Source organism: Pelodiscus sinensis, chromosome 5, assembly GCF_052426305.1.
Source record: "Pelodiscus sinensis isolate ZL-2025 chromosome 5, ASM5242630v1, whole genome shotgun sequence".
Lineage (NCBI taxonomy): Eukaryota > Metazoa > Chordata > Testudines > Trionychidae > Pelodiscus > Pelodiscus sinensis.
The window spans coordinates 133,631,445-133,658,762 of record NC_143056.1 but is presented as its reverse complement, the minus strand read 5'-3'; the positions used below and the strand labels follow the sequence as shown (position 1 = coordinate 133,658,762).

The 27,318-nt window shown below is 56.3% G+C and overlaps 2 protein-coding genes across 5 annotated transcripts; both read left to right on the top strand.

The window, feature by feature from the left end:
• The first annotated feature begins 2,614 nt into the window (after positions 1 to 2,614).
• Positions 2,615 to 6,439, top strand: VKORC1 (vitamin K epoxide reductase complex subunit 1). The gene is made up of 3 exons (XM_075928664.2): positions 2,615 to 2,824; positions 5,222 to 5,331; positions 5,416 to 6,439. The coding sequence occupies exons 1-3, from the start codon at positions 2,655 to 2,657 to the stop codon at positions 5,640 to 5,642; spliced, it is 507 nt and encodes a 168-aa protein (XP_075784779.2). The 5' UTR covers positions 2,615 to 2,654; the 3' UTR covers positions 5,643 to 6,439.
• Positions 6,440 to 7,384: 945 nt separating this feature from the next.
• On the top strand, positions 7,385 to 26,624 carry BCKDK (branched chain keto acid dehydrogenase kinase). Of its 4 annotated transcripts, none has more exons than XM_075928659.2 (13): positions 7,385 to 7,505; positions 12,139 to 12,199; positions 12,480 to 12,700; positions 15,811 to 15,879; positions 16,835 to 16,945; positions 17,737 to 17,784; positions 19,557 to 19,676; positions 21,283 to 21,381; positions 21,766 to 21,839; positions 22,645 to 22,773; positions 23,533 to 23,622; positions 23,816 to 23,977; positions 25,774 to 26,624. In XM_075928659.2, the coding sequence occupies exons 3-13, from the start codon at positions 12,500 to 12,502 to the stop codon at positions 25,916 to 25,918; spliced, it is 1,248 nt and encodes a 415-aa protein (XP_075784774.1). In that variant the 5' UTR covers positions 7,385 to 7,505; positions 12,139 to 12,199; positions 12,480 to 12,499; the 3' UTR covers positions 25,919 to 26,624. The 4 variants fall into 4 exon arrangements, with proteins under 4 accessions (XP_075784774.1, XP_089635201.1, XP_075784775.1 ...); XM_089779075.1 differs by lacking the exon at positions 7,385 to 7,505 and adding an exon at positions 8,476 to 8,724 and having other exon boundaries at positions 12,139 to 12,214; XM_075928660.2 differs by lacking the exon at positions 7,385 to 7,505 and adding an exon at positions 8,481 to 8,724.
• Positions 26,625 to 27,318: the final 694 nt, after the last annotated feature.

Genomic DNA, 27,318 nt, shown 5'->3' with positions numbered 1-27,318 from the left:
CCATCTATCTATCTCCATCCGCCCCCCATCTATCTATCTATCTATCTACAACCACCCCCATCTATCTATCTCCACCCCCATCTATCCATCTCCACCCCCCATCTATCTATCTCCACCCACCCCCATCTATCTATCTCCACCCCCATCTATCCATCTCCACCCCCATCTATCTATCTCCATCCACCCCCCATCTATCCATCTCCACCCCCCATCTATCCATCTCCACCCCCCATCTATCCATCTCCATCCACCCCATCTATCTATCTCCACCCCCATCTATCTATCTCCATCCACCCCCCATCTATCCATCTCCACCCCCATCTATCTATCTCCATCCACCCCCATCTATCCATCTCCACCCCCATCTATCCATCTCCACCCCCATCTATCTATCTCCATCCACCCCCCATCTATCCATCTCCACCCCCCATCTATCTATCTCCACCCACCCCCCATCTATCTATCTCCATCCACCCCATCTATCTATCTCCACCCCCATCTATCTATCTCCATCCACCCCCCATCTATCCATCTCCACCCCCATCTATCTATCTCCATCCACCCCCCATCTATCTATCTCCATCCGCCCCATCTATCTATCTCCACCCCCCATCCATCTATCTATCTCCATCCACCCCCCATCTATCCATCTCCACCCCCATCTATCTATCTCCATCCACCCCCCATCTATCTATCTCCATCCGCCCCATCTATCTATCTCCACCCCCCATCTATCTATATATCTCCATCCGCCCCCCATCTATCCATCTCCACCCCCATCTATCTATCTCCACCCCCCATCTATCTATCTATCTCCAACCACCCCCATCTATCCATCTCCACCCCATCTATCTATCTATATTCCCCCATCTATCTATCTCCAACCACCCCCCATCTATCTATCTATCTCTATTCCCTATCTATCTATCTATCTATCTATCTATCTATCTATCTATCTATCTATCTATCTATCTATCTATCTATCTATCCCCACCCACCCCCCCACACACACATCTGTCTATCTCTCATCTAACCTCTTGCTCTCAGGGTGCCTGTGCTGAGGGTAGGAGAGATTTTTACTGGGGGGCGGGGGCTCATGCTTCCTTCCCACTCTGTGTCTCCCTCCTCCCTGTGCAGGGGTTCCTGAGACAAACTCCCTGCCCTGCCCTCTCCCTTATCGCTCTGCCCAGGCCTGTTGGCGTCTGTCACGTTCTTCTGGGTCATTTCCCATCTTGACCAGTTACCCTCCCCCACTGCCTGCCTACGTCACTCCAGTCCAGCCTCCCCTCCACTCCTTGGGCTCTTGTGGCCCTGCGGTCTCCGCCCGGCGCTGGTTTGTTTCCTGTCTCACACAGGTGGAACCGGATACCCAGCTGGGGGCTGAGGTTCAGCGGCACAAGAGAGGAGGCAGAGCACGTCCTGGCTGCCAGCCCACCCAGCAAACAAGGGCCTTGGAGCCCAACACACCCTGGCCATGCTGCTCCAGTCGTACCTCCTGCTCCTCAGGCGGGGGTGGCGGGATCCCCGGGGTACAACCTGGGACTGTGGGGCGCCCTGGCCCTTTCTCTCCAGCAGCGCTCGCCCAGGGACCGGCTGCTGCAGGAGAACGTCAGAGCCTGACACCTGGGCCTGGTGTAAAGCCTGAACTGGAGGCAGCAAGAGATGCTAGAGCAAACAGGCCCTGTTTACCTGCCAGCCGGTGTGGGGGACAGGAACTCCTGGGGTTCACAGCCCCTCCTGCACCCTTGGGCGTGGGCCGTCTCCAGCCTGACAGGACTGAATCAAGGTGTTTCTCTCCCCACTCGCTGTGCCAGGCAGCTCAGTTTTCAATGCACGGGCTGGATTCCCCCCTCAACCTGGGACCTATCTCCCCACCTCAAGGGGTACGGCTACACTGTGGTGGTGGGGGGTGGGAGGGGGCAGTTTCCAAAGAAGGTATGCAAATTGCACTTGCATTTGCATATCTTCTTCCTTTTTTTTTCTTTCCGGAAGAGGATTTTCCGATATTTGGCCCGTCTACGCGGGGCCAGCGGTCAGAAAAACCCTCTCTTTCAGCAGCCCCCTGATTCCTTGTAAAAGGGGACTCCCTTTGTGCAACACCCAGCAGAATGAAATCACAGTGGGGAGCCCAGGGGCGCCGAGGGCTGCTTTGGGGTACAGCAGAGGGCAGAGAGGTAAGAGCTGCCAAGTCGCACCGCAGCTTTCGCAGTGTGGCCATTGCTGTCCACCACAGACGTCACTGCCTCTCCGCAGGCTTCACCCTCAGGATACTGCTCATGTTTCTGTCTATCAAGAATAGGAACAACCTTTCCCTTGAGTTCTCTCCCCAGCTCTGGGAGGGGAGTGCGGGCTAGTGGTTAGAGCAGGTAGGGCTGTCTGGCAGACCTGTAGCAACCTCAGGCAAGGCAGGATCGTGGAGAACCACCAGAGTAACAATAGAACCCAGGAGACTTGGCTCCCAGCCCTGCCTGCTCTAACCACTAGTCCCCACTGCCCTCCTTCGTCACTTGCCCCAGAAAACTACAAGCCCCAGAATCCTTTGCTTCCTCCGCCCCCACCCTCCGAAGAGTCAGCCAATGGGCCTGCGCTGTTGTCAGATTGGCAGGCGCGCGGCCCAGTGGGGGCGGGGCTCCGAGCTGGGCGCGCGGCGGGCGATGGCGGCGCCGGGCTGGGAGCGGGCGCTGCGGCTCGTGCTGTGCGCGCTGGGGCTCGCGCTGTCCGTGTACGCGCTGCACGTGGAGACCTCGCGGGAGCGGGACCCCGGGTACCGGGCCATATGCGACCTGAGCCCCTCGGTCAGCTGCTCCAAGGTCTTCACCTCCAGGTGCGCCCCCACTGCATGGCCCCCCCGCCCCTTATTGCACCCCCGGCCCCATTGCATGGGCCCCCTTGCTCCATTGCACCCCCGGCCCCATTGCATGGGCCCCCTTCCTCCATTGCACCCCCGGCCCCATTGCATGGGCCCCCTTGCTCCATTGCACCCCCGGCCCCATTGCATGGCCCCCCTTCCTCCATTGCACCCCCGGCCCCATTGCATGGGCCCCCTTGCTCCATTGCACCCCCGGCCCCATTGCATGGGCCCCCTTGCTCCATTGCACCCCCGGCCCCATTGCATGGGCCCCCTTGCTCCATTTCACCCCCGGCCCCATTGCATGGGCCCCCTTGCTCCATTGCACCCCCGGCCCCATTGCATGGGTCCCCCTTCCTCCATTGCACCCCCGGCCCCATTGCATGGGCCCCTTGCTCCATTGCACCCCCCTGCTCCGTGGCGTGGCCCCATTCTTCCATTGCACCCCCGGCCCTATTGCTTGGCTCCCCTTCTTCCATTGCACCCCCCTGCTCCGGGGCGTGGCCCCATTCTTTCATTGCACCCTCCGTCCCCATTGCATGACCCCCTTCGTCCACTGCACCCTCGATCCCATTGCACGCCCCCCCTTCCTCCCTTGCACCACCCCCCAACCCACTTGCATGACTTCCTTCCTCAATTGCACCCCTCGATCCCCTTCTCCATTGCACCCCCTGCCCCATTGCATGGTCCCCCTCCCTCAGTTGCATCCCTCAGCCCCAATGCGTGGCCCCGCTCCCCCCACTGCACCTCAGCCCTATTGCATCACCCTCTCTTTTTATTGCACCCCCTGCTCCCATTGCGTAGTCCCCTTCCACCATTGCACCCCCCATCCCCTTATTGCACCCCTGCTTTTCAGCTCACGGGGGGGAGAAGGGGGTGCCCTTGAAGCTACTTTTCATGTCCTTAGGAGGCCCTTGAAACGTCTGTTTCAAATGGTTTTGCGGGTGCTTGCATGACTGGCTGCCCCTCTGCTTGGGGGGGGAGTATTCCTGGGGCTGGGGTGGAGGGAAAGAACCAGTGTTGAGTTGACTCAGTCTTCTGCAAACAGCCAGATCGAACGCTGGGCCAGGGCAGGGATGACAGATGCTTTATCGCTGCCAGAAAGAGGTGGAAGGGGAATGACCCGTGCCCTGTCAGTAGAGCCAGCGGGGACGGGGCCATGTCGTGAGGCACTGGGCCGGGACCCAAGACAGCTTGATTTTGTGCCCAAGCTCTGCCTCAGTTGTCCCATCTGTAAAATGGGGAGAATGAGCCTTTATCTGTTTAGATGGTCCGCTCTTTGGGGCAGGGACTGTCTCTCGCTGTGTGCTGGGGTTTCCGATGTCGGTGAAAAACACCCCTGCGGGAATCTGGGGGGGAGGGAGAAGTCTGAGACCCTCAGGACTGGGGTTTGGCTGCGTGCATCTTGTGTCAGCATCAGCGTGTCTGATGGTGTGTGTCTCAGACGTGCAGGCTCATCCGCACCGGAAAACACCCTGAAACATCTGGCTGTGGCAGAAACAGCTGGCTTCCCTCCCCTGAGAGGGGCCGGGAAGAGGGGAGCATTTCTCAATGAAATCTGTTTCCTAGGCCACTAGTCCCGCCTGCCCTGCTGCGATAGGTGGGAGCTGTTGTCAGTCATGGCCCCGGTATTCTGTTTCTGCCACGTCGTGCCTAGGTGGGGGCTGGCCATCGCGGGGCCCAGGGGAGCTGCAGTGTAGCCCGGTTCTGCTCTCTCTTAGGGCCCCCAGGGGCTGTTCCACTCAGCTGAGCCAACCCACCCCTGCTACCCCCCAGCCTCAGCTCAGTGGGGACGTTCCATGCCGGGGGTGTGAACTGAGCTATCAGAATCTGTCACTTGCAAAGGGAGAGGCAACACATAGGAAGAGGACGGAGCTCCCTGAGCTGTGGGCTGCAGGAATCGGAGCAAGAGAAAGATTTAAGGGACTGAGCATTCCTGAGGACCATCCCCAGCACTGGGGAGGAGAGTGGGGTCTAGTGGTTAGCGCACAGGGGCTGGGGAGCCAGGACTCCTGGGTTCTGCCTGGGGTTATAGGGAGAAGTGTGGTCTAGTGGTTAGAGTGTGGTGGGTGGGCTGGAGCGAGGACTCCTGGGTTCTCTACCCCTATCGGAGAGGGGTTTAATGGTTACAGCAAGAGGGGCGTGGGAGCCAGGGCTCCTGGGTTCTTTTCCCAGTTCTGGGAGGGCAGTGGGGTGTAGTGGTTACAGCAGAGGGGCTGGAGTGAGGACTCCTGGGTTCTCTCCCTACCTCTGAAAAAAAAAAAGTGGCACCTAATGGTTAGAGCAAGCTCTGCGGGAGCAAGGCTGAGAGCCGCTGTGTGCGTCCAGCAGGCGTCGCAGGCCCTAGTTCTACGCTGCCGTTTCTCTCTGCAGGTGGGGCCGCGGCTTTGGCTTGGTGGAAGGTCTCTTGGGGAAACACAGCGCCTTGAATCAACCCAACAGCTTGTTTGGCATCGTCTTCTACACCCTACAGGTGTTGCTGGGTAAGTGGGAGCCCATCTGCCCCGGCCCAGAGACACCGGCTGGGGCCGGACCGTCTCACGAAACGGTCTCTCCTCCGTCTGCAGGCTTCACTCCCCGCACCCTGGCGGCCGTCGCCCTGCTGGGCAGCTCCGTGGTCTCCATCGCCGGCTCGCTCTACCTGGCCTACATCCTCTTCTTCGTGCTCCACGACTTCTGCCTGGTCTGCGTCACCACGTACCTGCTCAACGCCGCCCTCCTCTTCCTCAACTACCACCGTCTGGCCTGCCTGAGGCGGAGCGGCCAGCGCCGGGCCAAACCCAAGGGACAGTGAGCGGGGCTGACGGAGCCCCGGCCCCGCCCCCTCCTGGAACTTCAGCTGTGATAAGGAAGCCTCCTCCATGGGCCCATCTAGCCCGGTATCCTGCCTCCTTTCCTGGGACTCAGCTAGCCCAGTCTCCCACTGCCTCCCTGCCAAACTAGCTCGCTGCCTGGCTGCATCCAGCCTTCCCACACAAACGGAGGCCTTCCCTGGATGCATTCACGTCTTTAGAGGGTTTTTTCCTCCACTTTTTTATAACGTCCTAGCTGCATTTTCAAAGGGAAAAAATAGACTGTTTGGTGGGGAGATGGAATTTAGTGGCTTAACGATGCAGGGAATCCAGGATTTCAAAGGGCGACATGACACACCCCCCCAGCAAAGGGACTGAGTGCGAGACCAACCCGCAGGTCAGATTTCATCCCCTCCAGCAGGGGGCAGAGCGACTCTTAAATCTCTTTGATTTTTTTCTAGCAGGGACCAGCCTGAGAGAGACCCGTATCCCTAGCGAGACCAACCGAGGCAGGGCTGGCGTCTGAGCTCAGGGACCTCTGTGTCAATCCAGAGCGACTCCTTTGGAGTCCGGGCTGGATGGTCATCTTAATGAACTCAGCGTGAGCGGATTAAACAGCAACATATCTAACCTCGCAGTGTCCGCAGTACTGTCACTGACCAGCAGGGGGCACTGTGCACAGAGAGCCACATGCCATCAAAGTGACCAGCCAGAGCTGTCTGCGTGCAGCTGATTGGGTACAAAATCAAATGTTTGTATCTGAAATAAAGTCGTCCTCAGCAAGAGGCAGCAGGGGGCACTTGGTGACTTGTATTTAATCCTTGAGAAATTTGGGTTATGCAGGGTGGTGTCAGCTTAAAAAGATCCAGGGCTCTAGGATATGGTGATGGGACAAGGGGTGGATCTTGCCGGGTTTCTTTCCTTCTCCCTTTTCCCTTTCCCAGCTCAGATCCCTGGGCTCAGTACATCCTGCTACCATCTCTGCCCAGCAATGGATGGTCCAGAGGAGGGTGCAGCCCCTCGATGGTGCCTTGAGCTCCCAGCTGGCTTCTTTCACTGCAGCATCCATGCTCCATGTACGTGCTACCTAGATGCAGTCTCTGCTTTTCCGCAGCGGTGAGTTCCACAGGTCAGCTCTGCAGAGATGCGTAGAGTTCAGATTTCCCTCGGTGTTAATTTCACTGCATGGGCAATCGGGGCAGTGTGACAGTCAACCTGTGGAACTCCTTGCCAGAGGATGTTGTGAAGACCAGGACTTTTAACAGGGTTCAAAGAAAGAACTGGATACATTCATGGAGATTAGGTGCTTAAATAGTTGTTAGGATGGAGAGGAATGGTGTCCCTTGCTTATGTCAGGGGCTGGAAGTACAAGGCTTGGAAATAACAAAAGACCCCAGGAGTCCTGCTCCCACATGACTCTGCGTCCCTCCCTCCGCCCTTCTCTCCCAGAGCCTTGGCTCTGCCCCTCTTTCCCTTGTGACTCATGCAGAGAAGTTTCCTTCCCTCTAAGACTACATTTCCCATGAGGCACTGGTGCTGATATTTTTCTGCAGGGGGTGGAGCCTGTTCCCCTCTCTGAGCATGCTGGGAACGGTAGGCAGCCCAGCTGCATTTTCCCACCGACTTGCCTGGAGAGGCTTTATAGAACTACATTCCCCATGAAGCCTTGCGCCGCCGCACGGCTTTCTGCGTTCTGTAGTTCGCGGGGCTTGACTTGGCCGAGTGGGACTACGTTTCCCATGACGCCTTGCTCCGCGGCTGCGCAGTGACGCTACCAGTTGGCCCCGCCCTCAGCCCGCCGCACGCAGGGCAGCTGGCTCGGCCCGGTGCTGCAGAGTGGAACCCGGCAGGCCCGGCACCTGGCGGTAAGGGGCCCCTTCAGAACGTACCACTGTGCGCGGCGGGGGGCGGGCTCGGGGCTGTACCATTCCCTGTTTTCCCCGGGTGGCGCAAGGGGATGGGGGTAACGGGGCCCTCGGGTTCGTGACCGCAGGTTCGAGTCCGGCCTCGGGCACCTGGGCTCCATCCCCGGCCCGTGGCCAGGCAGGACGCCTGGGTTCTCTCCCTGTCGGGGGAGTGGGGTCTAGTGGTTAGAGCAGCAGGGGCTTGGGAGGCAGGACGCCTGGGTTCTCTCCATGGCCAGGGGAGGGGAGTAGGGTCTAGTGGTTAGAGCAGCGGGGGCTGGGAGGCAGGACGCCTGGGTTCTCTCCATGGCTAGGGGAGGGGAGTAGGGTCTAGTGGTTAGAGCAGCAGGGGCTTGGGAGGCAGGACGCCTGGGTTCTCTCCATGGCCAGGGGAGGGGAGTAGGGTCTAGTGGTTAGAGCAGCGGGGGCTGGGAGGCAGGACGCCTGGGTTCTCTCCATGGCTAGGGGAGGGGAGTAGGGTCTAGTGGTTAGAGCAGCAGGGGCTTGGGAGGCAGGACGCCTGGGTTCCATGCCCAGCGTGGGGTCTGCAGGAGTGGGGCGGGGTGTCAGGGATGCTCCCCCAGGCCTTTGCTTTGGGCCAGAAAGAGAACCCAGGAGTCCTGGCTCTCTGCCCTGCCCCCTTCCCCGCTCTAACCACTAGCCTCCATGGTCTGATTTGCCTGGGTTGGACCTTGGTGTAGGAGAGATTTGGGCAGCTTGGGCGCACAGGGGGTTAATTGCTACGCTCGCTGGCGTGGTGCCTGGGCCGTGCCTCCTTGGCCCAGTGCCTCATGCCTTGGGCGGTTTGTCTGGGGCTGGTATCGCTTCCCCGCCCGCCTGGGGCAGCCCCCTAGCAGGCGTTATACCTGCTGTATGGCCCTGACCTCTAATCCTCTATCGCCCCCATCCCAGGGCTGTAGGGGTGCCCAAGACCCCCCCGAGCAGGCTGCATTGCAGGGGCACAGCCCCCCCTCTGTGTCCCCGGGGCCCTGCCCTGCGTAGCTGCCGGGTGAGCTGAGGACAGGCTGAGGGGAGGGGCCGGCGAGGCTGCTACGCACGTTTGTACAGTGCTCCGGCGAGTCGATCGCGCGAGCCAGACAAACCGGGCCTTGTTCGCTCTCGTTGTGCTCGCCGCTTTCCCCGGGGGCTGCCGAAACAGCTGACCTCACCCCAGGACAAGGTGAGTGAATAGCCTCAGGACCCAGGCGTGTAGGTGCCCAGCCCCCCCACTCTAACCGCTAGTCCCCACTTCCTTCCCAGAGCTGGGCAAAGATCCCAGGCGTCCTGGCTTCCAGCCCTCCCCCCCACCCGCTCTAACCACTAAACCCCGCTCCCCGCACAGTGGAGAGAACCCAGGCATCTTGGCTCCCAGTGCCCCCTGCTCTAACCACTAAACTGCACTCCCCTCGCAGATCTGGGGAGAGAACCCAGGAATCCTGGCATTTTCTCTGCTCCTCAGTGTCTGGTGGCTCTTCTGAGGGGGGCGCGGTGGCACAGAGCAAACGGGGTGGGGCCTGCCGTGGTCTCTCCGCTTCCTCTCGTCGGCAGGGGTCCCCTGGAACAAATCTGTGAGCACTCACGTCTGATCCGGGGCCTGGGAGCCGGGTTCTATCCCCGGCCCTGCGAGGGGAGTCGGGGCTGGTGGGTTGGGAGGCAGGTGGCTGAAAGTCAGGACACCTGCTTCTATCCCCCCACCAGCAACGTGGCTCCCCTCAGCCTTTTGGGGTGATGCTGCAACTCCCCCCCCACCTCCCTCCGCCCCCTGTTCTTAGGGTGTCTGTCCGTTTGTATCTCCGCAGGGCATCTCTCTGTCCATCTCCAGTATCTCTGGAGCGTATCTGCCTGCTTGTCCCTAGCGGGTCTGTTTGCCTCTCCTGAGGGCATCAGTCCATCTGTCTCCTTGTCCTTCCGGTGCCTGTCCATCTAGAGCAGTGCTTCCCAAACTTTTCGGCCTCACGCCCCCTTTTGATTAAGAAACCCTCACGCCCGCCCCCGCCCCAACAGCAGCAAAACTTGTTGAGCCCAAAAAAAAAAAAAAAAAAAGGAACTGACCGCGGCCGAAAACCAGAAAAACAAAAATGGCAGCAAAACTTGGGGGGGGGGGGGAGGGAAGCTGGATTGCCTCGTGCCTCCCCTGGAATTTCTCCGTGCCCCCCCCCTCCAGTTTGGGAACCCGTGATCTAGAGGATGTGTCTGTCTGTCTACTTGTCCGGGGCGAGCTCTGCCCTTGCTGAGGATGTCTGGCCGTCCGTCGGTCCTGGGGCTGCCTGACGCGTCCGTCTGTCCGTCCACACTCTGAAGATCCCCCTGGCACTGGGGTGCGCGTGCAGCGAATCCAACCCCTGGGTGGTGCCGTCGGCCCCTCTCCAGGTGGCTAGGCCAGGCACCCGGGGGCTTGGCTGGCGGCCGCCCCTCTTGCCAGGTGGGCGGGAGGCGTTGGCTGCCGGGGCGGGGATGGATGGACCAATGGGCGGTGCCCCTGGGGGTGGGGTGGCCCGTGTAACCCCACGCTGGCTGTTTGGCTTGCCCGTTCGGCGCCGGGCGGAGACGCCGGGATCCCCTGCAGGTCGGTGCGTGGCCTTTCCCTTGCGTCCGGTCGCTGATTCGCTCCGTTGCTCTCTCTGCCCTTCGGCCGCCCCCTCCCCTCCCGCCGTGCCAGGCCCGGCTCTTCCCCGCCCGCCCCTTGCCTGCCTGGCTGCGCTCCCAGGACAAAACATGTCACCTGCTCTCTCCAGCCTGCCCCGAGTCCTCTGTCCCGCTGCCCCCTGCGCCGCAGCCGGTGTCCCGCTCACTCGCTGGCCTCTCTGGTGCTCTCGGTATTTAGCACCCTCGGCATCCGCGCCGCTTCGGCCTGTCCGCCCCAGCCAGCTGGCGTCTGCACGCAGCCCTCTCCCGCGCAATCCAGTTCTCAGCGTCTCTCCGTCTTCCCCTCATCCCTTCCATTCATGCACATTTTTCGGTGTGCGTCACCCCATGTGTGAACGTGCACCGCCCGGCCGAACGAAACCTGGCTGTGGCTGCTCTGGTCATCAGCTGGGTGGCGTCGGGATCTCCCCTGAACAGCTGCACAAGTGCACAACTTACAGGGAACACTGCTATCTGCCCTCCGCCGCCCCGCCGCACACACCTTATCCCGCTCTCTCCCCCATACACCCCCATCTATCTATCTATCTATCTATCTATCTATCTATCCTAATACACCCTATCTATCTATCTATCTATCCTAATACACCCTATCTATCTATCTATCTATCTATCTATCTATCTATCTATCTATCTATCTATCTATCCCCACACACCCCATCTATCTATCTATCTATCTATCTATCTATCTATCTATCTATCTATCTATCTATCTATCCCCACCCACTCTATCTATCTATCTATCTATCTATCTATCTATCTATCTATCTATCTATCTATCTATCCTCACACACCCCCTCTATCTATCTATCTATCTATCTATCTATCTATCTATCTATCTATCTATCTATCTATCTATCTATCTATCCTCACACACCCCCTCTATCTATCTATCTATCTATCTATCTATCCTCACACACCCCCTCTATCTATCTATCTATCTATCTATCTATCTATCTATCTATCTATCTATCTATCCCCACCCACCCCCTCTATCTATCTATCTATCTATCTATCTATCTATCTATCTATCTATCTATCTATCTATCTATCTATCTATCCTCACACACACCCTCTATCTATCTATCTATCCCCACCCACCCCATCTATCTATCTATCTATCTATCTATCTATCTATCTATCTATCTATCTATCTATCTATCTATCTATCTATCCCCACCCACCCCCTCTATCTATCTATCTATCTATCTATCTATCTATCTATCTATCTATCTATCTATCTATCTATCTATCTATCCCCACCCACTCTATCTATCTATCTATCTATCTATCTATCTATCTATCTATCTATCTATCTATCTATCTATCTATCTATCTATCTATCCCCACCCACCCCCTCTATCTATCTATCTATCTATCTATCTATCTATCTATCTATCTATCTATCTATCTATCTATCTATCCCCACCCACCCACTCTATCTATCTATCTATCTATCTATCTATCTATCTATCTATCTATCTATCTATCTATCTATCTACACCCTCCTGTGTGTCACTTGCTCTGTTTAATCCACATGTTCCATCTCTGAATTTTTCACTACACCCAGAGGTTATTTTCCTCTGCAACTTTGGGTCCCCCCGTCATCCTGGGTGCCATACAAAGCCCCCACCTCCGCCCCGCCGACTAAAATCGGGATCCTTGTGGTGCTGGGCACTGCACTTCCCCTCCCCCCCCGAACAAGGTCCCGGTCCCAATGGATGCTGCATAGAGCCCGCGCCTGCCTGAGGTCAGGGCCCTTTTGTGCCATGCGCGGAACGGACGAAGGCAGGTGCGTCTCCCAGGTGTGCAGATGGGGGAAGTTTGAGACCCAAACAGGTGCAGCGACTGGCTCGGGGCCCCAGAGCTGGCGTGGAACCAGGAGTTGGGGGCTGAATTATTCTCTCTCCGCTACGACATGTCATTCCCAATGTGTCTTTTTTTTCCCCAGATGGAAACGGCTCCCCCCGCTGTTGGCAAGGAAGGAACCTACAAATTCAAGTTCACTTGAAGTAAGTTCACTTGAAGTAAGCAGCTTCTGGGAAAACGTCTAATATGAGAGTCACTAAGATTTCCTAACCAAGCTTGGGCCTTCGGTTGCTGCCCAGACCCCCCCCATTGAGTCCATCTGTCCCCCCTCTGGCTGCCCCAACCTAGCGGTGGTGCATCTCGGTGCCAGGCAGACCTTCCCTGTGTGCTGTTATGTGTGGATGTTTGCCTGTTGCTCCACCCCAGAGTCAGCTGCATCCTAGTGCCAACTTTTCTCTGAGCCTCTTTTTTTCTCATCCCCAGGTGTCTGTTAAGGCAGGAAGATGCTGTGGAAAGCTCTGCTGAGGACGGAGCTGGGGGGAGCGGGGAACTGGACTGCCTCCATGCACCGGTTCCTGTCCCCTACCCTCCGGTACCGGTCCACTTCTGTCATGGATAACCACCAAGTGGAGCTGGCCCGAGAGCGATCCAAGACCGTCACCTCCTTCTACAATCAGTCGGCCATCGATGTTGCAGCAGAGAAGGTGACTCAAGCAGCCTTTTCCCTCCCAGAAGGGGCATCCAGTGCTTAGAGGGAAACTGAGGCAAATGGTGCTAGGGGGTGCTGTGCTGCAAGGAACTGCCCTGGGGCTCGTTAACCCTGGGATCCTGGCTATAGTCAACCTCTGGGGACTCCCCTGTACTCTCCCAAATTCCTGTCTGCTGTTTCAACTGGACTCAAGATTCCTTTTCGCTTCCTGTCCCAAAGTGCCGTGCAGCACGTGTGTTAGCCAGCTGCTGTGCCCTGCCCCAGAGTCAGCTGCATCTCAGCGCCCCTCCTGCTATAGCCTTGCAGTGTAGCTATTCCCAGCTGCTGCGCCCCAGAGCTGGTCGCATCTCTGCACCGGGCGACCCGTTTCTTATCTGTTCTTCTCTTGCCTCTCACATCCCCACGCTGACGCAGCCGCTGTCCAGCCGGATTCATTCCCTGCTCCAAGGGACAGAAAGCAGGGGAAGCTGGCTCCATTGTGTTACCCAGGAAGGGTGAAGGGCATGGGGAACAGCACGGTCCCAGGACGGAGGTCGTGGGCAGGAGCCAGTGATAAGTAGCTAAATATTTACTCAGAGAAACCAGCCAGCGGTGCTGAAGAATTGGCCCTGGCCCACGCGAGAGGAGAGTTAAATATTAATTTCCGCTGCTCGCTGCGTAGGAAGATGCTGGCACCCGACACTGTTCTGCGGCAGGCGTGGGCGTGGGTTGGTTGCCCAAGAGGGGTTGATGTGGGCTTAGTGAAATAGACTGAAGATAATAATTTAGGGGCCTTTCTCTTCTATGGGGCTCTGGCTCTGATCTGGTCCCAGGGCAGGGACTGGCTGGATTAGAGGGACAGGAAATCACAGAACACTAGAACTGGAAGGGACCTCGAGAGGTCATCGAGTGCAGTCCCCTGCCCCCATGGCAGGACCAGCCATCGTCTAGACCATCCCTGACAGGTGTCTGTCCAACCTGCTCTTAAATATCTCCAGGGATGGAGTTTCCACAACCTCCTTCGGCGACTTATTCCAGCGTTTAACCCCCCTGGCAGGAACTTTTTCCTAATGTCCAACCTAAACCTCCCTTGCTTCAGATTAAGCCAATTGCTTCTTGTTCTATCCTCAGAGGCCAAGATGAACAAGTTTTCTCCTTCCTCCTTGTAACACCCGTTTAGAGACTTGAAAACCGCTCTTATGTCCCCTCTCAGTCTTCTCTGTTCTAAAATAACTTAGCCCAGTTCTTTCAGCCTTTCCTCACAGGTCCTGTTTTCTAGACATGAACCGTTTTTGTCGCTTGTCTCTGGACTTCTTCCAGTTTCTCCACCTTTCCTGCAATGCGGAGCCCAGAACTGGCTACAATATTCCAGCTGAGGCCTAATTAGCGCAGAGTGGGACACGACCTCTCCACGTCACCGGCTCTGATCTAGTTCCTAGGATGGGGATTGGCTGGATTAGGGGGCAGGGAATGGGCCCCGGGGCCTGCCCCCTCTATGGGGCGCTGGCTCTGATCCTGCCTTACAGAGGCCGGGCGGAAGCCTGGCCCTGTTGCGTCCAGGAATCTCGATTTCCTGTTTGCGTTCTCCACTTCCCATCCTTTGAAAGCCTTTTCCCGGTTGCTGGGCACTTAGCCGTGTTGCCGTGGCAACCGTGGGTCTCCAGGGCAACCCCGGCTCTTCCTCCCTAGGGCTCAGAGGGCCAAATCCCGGCCCTTGAAAAGATGGAGGCTGACGCGGGAGACCCACTGGCTGCGGCCTGTCCGGGGCTGAGATGCAGCCACCTCTGGGGCGGGGCGGCTGGGGAGCAGCTGTGCAGCAAGGGAGGGAGAGCGGGAACGATACCCGCACGGCCCCCAGGCGCAGCGGATTTGGGACGGCGTTGGCGGCGCCGCACGCTGAGGCGGGTGCTGGCGCGTGGCCGGGGAATTTGGGGCGTTGGTCCTCTGGGTTCCCAGGCGTTTGGCACGGCCAACGCCAGGCCTTCCCAGTCAGCGCACCTGGCCTGCTCGCCCGCCCCCTCCTCTGGGCCTATAGAGCCGGGTATCCCCCCCCCGTGTCAGCGCCGCTCAGAGTTTCTGATTCCCCACTCCCCCAAACACCCCTTCCTCAAATCTCAACCCATCACACTTGGCTGCTCGCCCAATGTGCTGGCTGGTGAGGCCCCCTGTTCTGTGGGGGGGTCCATCCCCCTGCCGGGCTCCCCCAGGGAACAAAATCAAGCCCCGTTCTCACTGTCTAGTTCTTTCCCCTCCTTTGCGTTTCTTCCTCAATCCGTCTTCCCTCTCCAGTCTCTTTTTTTCCCTTCGTACATTCCTTTCCGGTCCTTCCCCTTTCTCTCCTTTTCTTTCCTGCCTCCTTCAGTCTCTTCCTCTTTCCCTTTTCTTCCTCACGCCGTCTCATGTTCCTCATTCACTCGATTTTCTCCCTTTCGTTCTCTTTCCTTTCTTCCTCCACCATTCCTTTCTCCGCTTCCTGGCTTCGTTCGTTCTCTTGTGTCTCCCTTCGCGGCTTCCCCATTCGATCCTCTGTCTCCTTTTTGTTCCTGTCTCGTTCGTTTTCTCCTGCTCCTCATCCACTCTTCCCCCCGTTTCTCTTCCCTTTCTTTCTTATCCGTGCTTTCCCTCTCATCTCCTTTTTCATTTCTTCCTCTTTATTCATTTGCATCTTTATTTTCTCCTTCGTTCTTTTCTTTCTCTGCTTTTCTTTCCTTTTTTGTTCCAGTCTTTCCTGCTCGCTCTCCTGTTTTTCTTCCTTTTTCTCTTACCTTACCTTGGAGGTTTTTTGCGAAATATCTGCGCAGTGCCACATTTTGAAATAAAGCACTGTTTCAACAAACCCCTTACCCATCGTGGAACGAGGGTTGCAGGGATGCCGGAATAGCGTGCCTGTCATTTCGAAATATATTTCGAAATAACGGATACGTTTAAAGATGCGGCGTTGCTATTTTGGGATGCTTCCGATATCCCGAAAGAGCTCCGCTGTCCAGACATACCCTCTCTGTCCCTGTGCCCCAACCTAGCGGTGCTGTCAGCTGTATTGCCCTGCTCCACCTGCAGTTCCATCCTCATCCACCAGGAGGCGCTCTGGACCCTCAGTAACCCGCCTCCTTTCCGTTCTCTCTCCAGCCCTCCGTGAGGTTGACGCCCACCACCATGCTGTATTCGGGACGGTCGCAGGACGGAAGCCACCACCTGGTAAGTGGGGGTCAAGCACCCTCTCCCCCCAGCATGCCCCTGTCTGGGAGCGCAAACTCGAACCCCGCTCTACTGGGTGGGAAAAGAGTGTTTATCCCTGTTATACATGCTGGGGAAACTGAGGCACCAGGTGGGGGAGAGGGTCACCGTGTCTTGCAGGGAATTAAGAATAGAACTCAGGCACCCTAGGTCCCAGCTCCTCTGCTGTAACCATCAGCCTGCGCTGCCTCCCAGAGCCGGGGAGAGAACCCAGGAATCCTGGCTCCCCGCCCTCGCTGTAATGGAATTGGCAGGGAGGGGCCGCAGGCAGGTTGGATCCTGCGAAGATGGGGTGGAAGCAGCCTTGAAGATCCCGGCAGATGGTGCCAGCATCTCCTGCGCAGGGCAGGGGCCAGGACATGCCCAGCCAGGGCCTCAGGACTTCTGGGTTCTCGCTGCGGCTCTAGGAGGGGAGCGGAGTCTAGTGAGAGGGCTGCGGGAAGGGAGGGTGTTGGGCAGCTGAGAACCGGCATGCTCGTTGCTCAGTGCAGTCCTTCAGTCTGGGGCCTTTGCTGGCTCTTCTGGGCAGATCAGATCGCCCGGCATGTTACGTCCTGCCTGGTGAAATGAGCTCATGGGATCGTAGCGTCCTCCAGCCCCGTCTCTGCCAGGGGTGAGATGCAGCCACCTCTGGGGTGGGGCGGCTGGGAACAGCCATGTCGTTTTTCTTCAGCGTAAGACAGAAAGTGAAGCAGAATTCAGGCCGGTTGATTACAGGGGGAAGGACAGAATTAGGCACAGGGGTGGGGTCAGCACCTTACCTCTTCAGCGTGATTAAATCTAGTGGCTCCCAGCGCTAACCACTAGACTCCACTCCCCTCCCAAAGCTAGGGATGGACCCCAGGAGTCCTGGCCCCCAGCCCCCTGCTCTGCTTGCTGGTCCCCGGTTAATCACGCTGAGTTCTTCCTCCTTTAGAAGAGCGCCCACTACCTGCACCGCGAGCTGCCCGTCCGCATCGCCCATCGCATCAAGGGTTTCCGCAGCCTCCCCTTCATCATTGGCTGCAACCCCACCATCCTCCACGTGGTATGTCCCGGAGCGGGGCACCCCTGGGGGGCACCCTGCGGGGGCAGGGGACAGGGGGGGAGCTGGGAGTTGCTGTGTGGCTGGGGTTAAAACAGGAGTCCTGGCTCGCCCTGCTCTAACTGTTAGACATGCCCACCCTGAGACAGAACTCAGGAGTCCTGGCTCCCAGCTCCCCTGCTGTAACCACTAGCCCCCACTCCCCTCCCTGAGATAGAACCCAGGAGTCGTGGCTCCCAACTCCCCTGCTGTAACCACTAGCTCCCACTCCCCTCCCTGAGATAGAACCCAGGAATCCTGGCTCCCAACTCCCCTGCTCTAACCACTAGCTCCCACTCCCCTCCCTGAGAGAGAACCCAGGAATCCTGGCTCCCAACTCCCCTGCTCTAACCACTAGCTCCCACTCCCCTCCCTGAGACAGAACCCAGGAATCCTGGCTCCCAACTCCCCTGCTCTAACCACTAGCTCCCACTCCCCTCCCTGAGATAGAACCCAGGAATCCTGGCTCCCAACTCCCCTGCTCTAACCACTAGATCCCACTCTCCTCCCTGAGAGAGAACCCAGGAATCCTGGCTCCCAACTCCCCTGCTCTAACCACTAGCTCCCACTCCCTGAGCTGGGGTGAGAACCCAGGAGCTGTGGCTCCTAACTCCTCACGCTCTAACCACTAGCTACCACCCCCCTCCCCGAGGTGGAGCGAGAAACCAGGAGCCCTGTGCCCTACCCAGTGAACCCTGCAGCCAATCAGGCTGTCCACGCCTCACTGGGCGCTTACTCGTTTTTCCATCCTTCAGCACGAGCTGTACATCCGAGCCTTCCACATGCTGAGTGAATTCCCCCCGGTGAGTATCCACGTCCCTGCCGGCCCCACCACACCGCATGCCAGTGACAGTACGGGAACAGGGTACACGTTAGCTTCCCTGTCACCCACTGATCCCGGGCCTGGACCAGTCACACGAAGGGTAAAATATCTGGAGGCCCAGTCAGGCTCCCGCCCGGCTCCCGCCCTGCTCCGTCCCTCCCTGTACACACCATCCATTGCTGTACGTACTATCTAACTTCCTCAATTGGAGGGCTCCTGAAAATTTGGGGCACCGCTGGGTCTTAATGTCCAACCACCCGCCTCTTCCTACCCCTGCTCTCTGGCTCTGCTTCCTCCGGAGAGGATCTCCTTGACTTAACAGTGACAGAGCCGGCCAGGGCTATGAGCAGACACTGCCCCCGTGAAAGAGCCATTCGAGGGGTAATGAAGCCATCTCCCAGGCAATGACTATGCCTGGATAGATCCTGTCCCTTTCTGAATTGACTGTGTTAGTCTACAGGACCTGAGTTCAAAATTTGCTTTAAAGCTATTTCCTGTGTGTGTTGCTGAAGAATATAAAATCACACCCTTAAAACAATGCGACCGTTTTCCCCCTCTGCCCCGGGGCTGCCGTCGGGCATAGGAGACCAGTTTAAGGGAGTCCTTGCATCCCTCCATCCATGTAGACACGAGCCATCTAGCTCAACCGAACCCACCCATCTGTCCCTGTACACCCGTCTGTCTGTCTGTCTGTCTGGACTGGCGCCATCCCTCCCTGCACCATCCAGCTATCTCGACCGACTCCATTCCTCCATCCATCTTCGTGTGCATCCTTGTCTGTCTGCTAGTCTGCCTGTCTGCCTGAGTTTGTACGGTAGTTTCTTTCGTTGGCTATGTCGACACTACCGGGCGGCGTCTAGACTGGCATGATTTTCCGCAAATGCTTTTAACGGAAAAGTTTTCCGTTAAAAGCATTTGCAGAAAAGCGCGTCTAGATTGGCACGGACGCTTTTCTGCAAAAGCACTTTTTGTGGAAAAGTGTCCGTGGCCAATCTAGATGCGGTTTTGCGCAAGAAAGCCCCGATCGCCATTTTCGCCATTGGGGCTTTTTGCGCAAAACAATACCGCGTTGTCTACACTGGCCTTCTTGTGCAAAAGCATGTGCGCAAGAGGGCTTTTGCCCGAACGGGAGCAGCACAGCATTTCCACAAGAAGCACTGATTTCAGACACTAGGAAGTCAGTGTTCTTGCGGAAATTCAAGCTGCCAGTGTAGACAGCTGGCAAGTTTTTCCGCAAAAGCAGCTGTTTTTCCGGAAAAACTTGCCAGTCTAGACGCAGCTCTGGGTTATTTTGAAATAATAACGCCTGAAATAACTATTTTGCCATAAAGCGTGTTCCTCTTCACAAGCAGGAGTTATTATTTCAAAATAGTACGGACGCTCACCTTGTTATTTTGAAATAAGGGGAGTTCCTTTGAAATGACTCCCCGGTGTAGATTGTTTGTTTGTTTGTTTGTTTGTTTTCTTTCTTTCTTTTCTTTCTTTCTTCCCTTCCTCCCTCCCTCCCTCCCTCCCTCCCTCCTATGGGATCTTTGCTCCTCCCGACTTGAGTGTCTATGGCTCTGACGTCGCAATAAATCAACCACAGGTTGGTTGTGTGGTGGAATTAGGGGGTGCCGGCTCTGTGCTGTTTCCAGGGAAGGGGACCAGCTGGCTCAGAGGCATGGGGAAGTGAACATGGGGCCTTTCCCCTCTAGGGGGCGCTGGCTTCTGCCCCGGTTCATGTCCCTTCTGTTCTGCCCCCGCTCCTAGATCAAGGACCAAGAGGCGGAGGCACATTACTGCAAGCTGGTCCGGCAGCTGCTGGACGATCACAAGGACGTGGTGACGCTGCTGGCCGAGGGGCTGCGGGAGTGTCGGAAACACATCCAGGTAGCGGCGGGCTGGGCTTGTGAGAAGGGTTAGAGAGGGGGCAGGGCTGGGAGCCAGGACTCCTGAGTTCTCAACCCAGTTCTGGGAGGGGAGTGGGGGCTAGGGGTTAGAGCAGGCTGGGAAGCAGGACTTCTGGTTCTCTACCTCGTGCTCTGCACAGCAAGGTTGGTTAAGTCACGACCTCTATTTCTATTTGTGTCATTTTTTCCGCCTGCAAATGAGACACATTCCATCCTTTGTAAACTGAGACTTGCTGACACAGAGCGCTCCCTCCCCGCTTGGAATGATTATAACATGCTGGCTTAATGCTTATTAATTATGATTTATATTTCTCATTTTCCTAGTACTCCTCCCATGTTATTACTGACGGCTCAGTCACGTCAGTATTTTTGTTGCTATTCCTCCTGCTTCTGTCTAAACCATCCTGATTTCTGTGTTTAATTCATATTTTACTCACTGGTAAATACATACTTTATCCATTATTATTTCCCCTGACACTGGTTTTTATTATTATCTTGGGCAAATAAGGGCTATTTCTGTGTTCTCCCTACTAATTGCACTTATTTCTGATCCTCAATATTCACCTTTTATTGATTCTTGATGATTTTCTCCTGAATGGTATGAACTCATTAAATCCCATTATACAAATTGCATTTTTATTACTTTTTAATTATAATAAACATTTTCAGCCACTTAGCCACCCCATTTTAGGAGGGAGGGATCGCTCCGTGGTTTGAGCATTGGCCTGCTAAACCCAGGGTTGTGAGTTCAATCCTTGCAGAGGCCATTTAGGGATTTGGGGCAAAAATTTGTCAGGGATGGTACTTGGTCCTGCTGTGAAGGTAGGAGACTGGACTCGATGATCTTTCAAGGTCCCTTCCAGTTCTAGGAGATAGGCAATCTCCATTAATAATAGCTAAGTCTGAAGTTGGCAGATTTCCATGTTTGTTTGCAGTTTCCAGGGGTAACATCAGTGTTTATTTTTAAGCTTTTTTTAAAATCTATTTATATCTCTGATTCCTGAGTGTTCATGGTGAATGGCCCTTTCTGTCCGAATCAGATGGGAACATTTGGCTTTGGTTCTGTGTGTCATCACGGTGTTAGAACAGTACCTGCATTCTCCACCCGTAGAACTCAAAACCCTTTACAAAGGAAGTCGATATAGAACTGGAAGAGACCTTAGAAGGTCATCAAGTCCAGCCCCCTGCTCTAGGCAGGACCAATCCCAACTAAATCAACCCAGCCAGGGCTTTGTTGAGCCGAGACTTAAACACCTCTAGGGATGGAGACTCCACTACTTCCCTAGGGAACCCATTCCAGCACTTCACCATCCTCCTAGTGAAATAGTTTTTCCTAATATCCAACCTGGACCTCTCCCACCACAACTTGAAACCATTGCTCCTTGTACTGCCATGTGTCACTACTGAGAACAGCCTCTCTCCATCCTCTTTGGAACTCATTTCATAGATGGGGAAACTGAGGCACAAACAGGGAGGTGACTCACCCAACATCACTCTGCAAGTCGGGTCTCTGAATCCAAGTCGGGTGCTCTCTTGCTGCCTTTTTGCTAAGCCATTGTCTGTTAACTCCTTCACTCCCGTGTCAGGACGAGAAAGTCATCCGCTATTTCCTAGACAAGACGCTCACCTCCCGGCTGGGGATCCGGATGCTGGCGATCCATCACCTGGCGCTGCACGAGGAAAAGGTGCGATCGGGTCTCTGCTCCCCTCTTCCCCTCGGCTCCTTGCTTCCCTACAATGGGCAGTGTCCATCACGCAGCCGGCTGCCCCCAGCACAGTGGCGTAGGCCCTCCCGGAAAGTCAGACTGTTTTGTATAACTTCCCTGCTTGGGTCTGGCCCCCATCCTAGGGTGGAGGGGAGAGCTGCCAGTCTCCTGAGATTGTCCTGGAGTTTCCCAGGAATGTCGGATTAATCTGAAATTCAAGATTACATCATGGGATGAAACCTCCAGGAATAAGTCCAGACAAAATTGGCAACCCTGGTAGGGGACTGGCTGGTTCAAAGGGGCGGGGAACGGGGCCTGGGTTAAGGCCCTGCCTAATTGGTCCTCTCTCTCGCTGATTGGCAGCCGGACTTTGTGGGCATCATCTGCACCCGCCTCTCCCCGAAGAAAATCATCGAGAAATGGGTGGATTTTGCGAGGTAAGGCTGGAGGGTGCTTGGCCTGCGGCGCCACCTAGTGGCCACAGCCGGGAAGGGCATCCCTTCATTTTCGCCCAGATCCGATTTGAGTGCAGTCAAGGCGAGTGGAGGAAATTTCTTCTTCCTCGACCTCTCGCTTGGCTGGCTCCGGAGGTGACTTCAGAGGGTTGGTTCCCGAATTCCATTCAGTCGGCGGCTGGTGCTGTTGGTTAACCAGTCGCCAGCTGAGATGTGTTTGGAGCAGAGCAAGGGAAAATCATCCCGGAGTTAGGAATGGGCTTTTCAAGGCTAGACAAGTGTGTATCTAGGGATCTCGTCGGCAGACGGCTGGGGTGCTGTTCATTCGGGCTCAGTGGAAGGCGAAAACCTGCCTGTATAACAAGAGTGCAGGTCCTGGTGGATTAGAGGGAGGGTGGGGGTTGGGAGGCAGGACTCCTGGATTCTCTCCCCAGCTCTGGGAAGGGAGTGGGGTCTAGTGGTTAGAGCAGGGAGGGCCAGGAGCCAGGACTCCTGGGTTCTCTCCCCAGCTCTGGGAAGGGAGTGGGGTCTAGTGGTTAGAGCAGGGAGGGCCAGGAGCCAGGACTCCTGGGTTCTCTCCCCAGCTCTGGGAAGGGAGTGGGGTCTAGTGGTTAGAGCAGGGAGGGCCAGGAGCCAGGACTCCTGGGTTCTCGCCCCAGCTCTGGGAGAAGAGTTGGGGGCTAGTGGGGTAGCGTGGAGGGAATTGGAATCAGGACTGGTCCCATGGGTTGAGCGGCTGACCCAGCCTGGCTGATGCCCTGTTCCTCCCCAACTTCTCCCGGCGCAGGCGCCTGTGTGAGCACAAGTATGGGAACGCCCCGCGGGTGCGGATCAACGGGCACGTGGCCGCTCGCTTCCCCTTCATCCCCATGCCCCTCGACTACATCCTGCCGGAGCTGCTCAAGAACGCCATGAGGTGAGTTCCCCTGTCTACACCGGGCATGGCGATGGGGCTGGGACGTGGGGCCTGTCCCCTCTAGGGGGTGCCAGCTGTGAGCCGGGCCCAGGGCGGGGAATGTGACACGGGGCCTGGCCCCTCTAGGGGGCGCCAGCTCTGAGCCGGGCCCAGGGCGGGGAATGTGACACGGGGCCTGACCCCTCTAGGGGGCGCCAGCTCTGAGCCAGGGTAGGGAATGGGACACGGGGCCTGTCCCCTCTAGGTGGCGCCAGCTCTGACCCAGGGCAGGGAATGGGACACGGGGCCTGTCCCCTCTAGGTGGCGCCAGCTCTGACCCAGGGCAGGGAATGGGGCATAGGGCCTGGCCTCTCTAGGGGGCTCCAGATCTGAGCCGGGGCAGGGAATGGGGCATAGGGCCTGGCCTCTCTAGGGGGCACCAGCTCTGAGCCAGGGCAGGGAATGGGGCATAGGGCCTGGCCCCTTTAGAGGGCGCCAGCTCTGAGCCGGGGTGGGGAATGGGACATGGGGCCTGTCCCCTCTAGGTGGCGCCAGCTCTGAGCCGGGCCCGGGGCAGGGAATGGGAGACGGGGCCTGTCCCCTCTAGGGGGCGCCAGCTCTGAGCCGGGGCAGGGAATGGGAGACGGGGCCTGTCCCCTCTAGGGGGCGCCAGCTCTGAGCCAGGGTAGGGAATGGGACATGGGACCTGTCCACTCCAGGGGGCGCCAGGTGGATAGAGGGTGGGGCCTGATTTTAGGCTACATTTTTCACTTTCTCCAGAGCCACCATGGAATCCCATCTGGACACTCCCTACAACGTACCCGACATTGTCATCACCATCGCCAACAACGACATCGACCTGATCATCAGGTGCCGTGCGCGCCGGCTCAGGCTGGAGTTTCCCCCCTCCCCCAGCGTCGGGGGGGCCTCCAGGGGCGCTGAAGGACGGGCTGAAATTAAGAAGGGGGGAAGTCTGGGGGTCCACGTCCGCCAGGAAGGGTGGAAGGGGGGTGAGGCGGTTTGTTGGCTGCACTGTTCTGAATGGATCCTGTTGCCCCGGTAGGATTTCGGACCGGGGCGGCGGGATTCCGCACGAACACCTGGAGAAGGTGATGGATTATCACTTCACCACGGCGGAGTCCAGCACCCAGGACCCCCGCATGAACACCCTCTTTGGGAACATGGTGGACATGGTCAACAGCGGCCAGGCGGGCCCCATGCACGGGTGAGTCTGGCGCTTGGAGCCGCAGTGAGGCCAGCTCCGCGGTGGCCTTCCCAGCATCCTCGACTAACGGGGCTTCCTAGGCAGGTCCTGAGCCCGGATCTTCCCAGCTGGGCAGGAACCGATTTTCCCCCGAGAGTTTGAAGAGATTCACCGACTGCAAATCGAAATCCAGACAACGCCCGCGTATCGAAAAACCGATTTCCCCTCCCACCTCCCGACCCATTCGGATCCGTTGAAACGTTTAGATCTTAGGCAAAACTTTCTGATATTCCGGCGCGTTCAGTCCTAGAACTGTAGAATCCACAATATTGGAGATTTTGAAGAATGGGTCGGATGAATCCTTGTCAGGTTTATTTCGCCCCACCTCAGTGCAGGGGCTGGACCTGAGGTCCCATCCGGCCAGGCCCTTCTGTGATTTTAAGTACCTACAAGGGTGCTACAAGGAGGAGGCAGAGCAAATTGACCTCTGAGGACAGGACGAGAAGCAAGGGGCTTAAATTGCAGCAAAGGACGTTTAGGTCGAACATTAGGAAAAAGTTCCTACCTGTCACGGTGGTGAAGCACTGGAATAAATTGCCCAGGGAGGTTGTGGAATCTCCACTCCTGGGGATATTTAAGAGCAGGTTGGACAGACACCTGTCAGGGATGATCTAGACGGTGCTTGGTCCTGCCATGAGGGCAGGGGGCTGGACTTGATGACCTGCCGAGGTCCCTTCCAGTTCTGTGATTCAACCTGTTTTCATCAGCTGTGGAAAATGAGAACTTTGTTGTCTTGAAAATGGCAAAACATATTTTCAGTTCCAAATATGTTTCCCCCACTTCTTTGGAGTCGGGAGGTTTGCTGAAACCATTTTTATTGTGCGTGTGGCTTTGACAAAAGGCCGTTTCTCGACAAACAAGCCGAGCCGTCAATAGGGATGTAATCGTGTAGTTGATTAACCGATTAGGAAAGCGTATAGGTTAATGCTATCGATTGTCTCCCCTTGCAGACCAGCTCCCGCCTGGCACCCCACGCTGCTGCCTCTGATACAGAGGCAGCAGCGTGGAGTGGCAGGAGTCTCCTTCGGGGTGAGGCCGGAGCACACTGGCGTCCAGCCCCACCCCCGCGGACTATAAAATAGTCGACTAAAGGATACGATTTCATGAGGTTAATGGACTGTTCAGTTAACCGATATTTAACATCCCTCGCCGTCAAACAGCTCCCCCGCGGCTCAGTCCCGCCGCTATCTGTTCCAAAACCAGAAGTCTCTGCTCCCAGGCCTGGCTAAACGAGATGGATTTGAGCTGATGGATTCGACCTGAGCAGTGAATAGTGAATGATGCGGCTGAGTTCCTGAGCACTCCAAAGCGCTTTCCGAAGGCAGACCAACAGGCATCGGTTCCCCCCTTTTTACAGGTGGAGACACGGAGCCTTTTTGCAAAACCAGAACCCATGAATCCTGACTCCCAGTCCAGGATCACAGCATAGCATCTCAGTGTTGGTTGTTTACAATATGTTGTGTATGCTACTATTCTATTACGTGTGCTACTATTCTATTACGGTAGCACCTAGGCACTCCAATCATGCCTATTGTGCTCAGTGCTGTATGTTCTTAGGTGTATTACGGTAACGTTTGGCAGCCCCGGTCATGGCCCAGGACTCGTGCGCAGTGCTGTGTTATTAGGTGTATTACGGTAGTGCTTGGAAGCCCCAATCCCTGGCCTATGGACCATTGTGCATGGTGCTGTACGTTATTTATAAGGTGTATTATGGTAACCCATGTGATTATCCGCCCGTCTGTCTGTCCCTGCTGCAGGTTCGGCTTTGGGCTGCCGACCTCTCGTGCCTACGCCGAGTACCTGGGGGGCTCGCTGCACATCCAGTCCCTGCAGGGTATCGGTACCGATGTTTATCTCCGGCTGAAACACATCGATGGCAAGGAGGAGAGTTTCCGCATCTAGAGACACCCCTTTGCCGGCCCGCGGCCTCTCCAGTTCCGTGTGGACTTCGGCTTTGCTTCCCGTGACTCTGTGCTTGGATACCGACGAACCCGATCCCGTGGCCCCGGGCGCCTGGGTTCCCAGCATCTCCCAAAGGGGCCGGAGCTCTGTGCTTACGGACAGGACGTTGCCTCCTGCTGGTTATTCCGATTCCGCCCCAGGAGCACCCTAATGGATGCAGTATTCTGCGGGGGCGGAGCATGGGTCGGCCCCGCCCCCAAACTGGTTTTTAAGGCAACGGACACTTCCCGTGTGCGTCCCTTCATTGATACTTCCACACTGCCAGCGCCTTGTGCGCTCATTTTTTCACCCTTGTTGCATTCCCTTCTTCTGAGGAAACCAAATGGAAGCCCGGCATTGGAGGAGGGGGAAGACTTTTATTGCTGCGCATGGCCCCAGAATCTCTCTCTCACACACACACGTATCTCTCCAGTCCCTCCCCCCACGCACACCTTGGACAGGAAGACATTTATGGTTGCGCACGGACGCTGAATTCCTCACCCACCCACGGAGATGCTATTTTTAGCCTTTTCCATTTTTTTGCTTTCTCATTTATGGGGGAGGACAAAGTGGATTTGACTCCTCCCCTTCGGGGTGACTGGGGGAGCCAGCCCCTTGACGTGTATCCCACTATGATTCCAATTAAAGGTGCCGATTCGGAAAGGGAGCTCGGCCATGTGACTCTGTGCGGGAGGGGGTAGGGTGGAGCAGTGGTTCCTTGCTGATCAGTCTAGAAGGTACCGTTGGGATCATCTCAGCAGATGTAGGCCGTACGACGTCTGCAAAACGACTCCTGTGTGAAGTCGAGCAGATCTGTTAGGAAAACATCCAATCCTGGTACAAACATTGTTGCGATGGGGAATTCACCACGACACTTGGGCAGTCGTTCCAGCTGTTAATTCTCACTGGAATCAATTGCCCAGGGAGGTTGTGGAATCCCCATCTCTGGAGATATTGAAGAGTAGGTTAGATAAATGTCCATCAGGGATGGTCTAGACGGTATTTGGTTCTGCCGTGAGGGCAGGGGACTGTACTCAATGACTCTCGAGGTCCCTTCCAATCCTAGTAGTTTATGATTCTATTCTATGATTCTATGAATTCTTCTCAGTGTTAAAACTTTGTCCTGTATTTCTCGTCTGAATTTGTCTAGTTTCAACCTCCAGCCATTGGATCACGTTAGACAGGTCTGATAGTATTGTCAAATATTTATTCCCCTCGGAGATACTTAGAGCCTGGGATTAAGTTACCCTCCTGTGCCCTCCCCTTCGTTAGACTTAAGGAGCTCAGTCCTTTTAGCTTATCATGGTAAGGCAGGTTTCTTAATCCTTCATGCCTTCTTCTGGGTCTTCTCTACCTTCTTC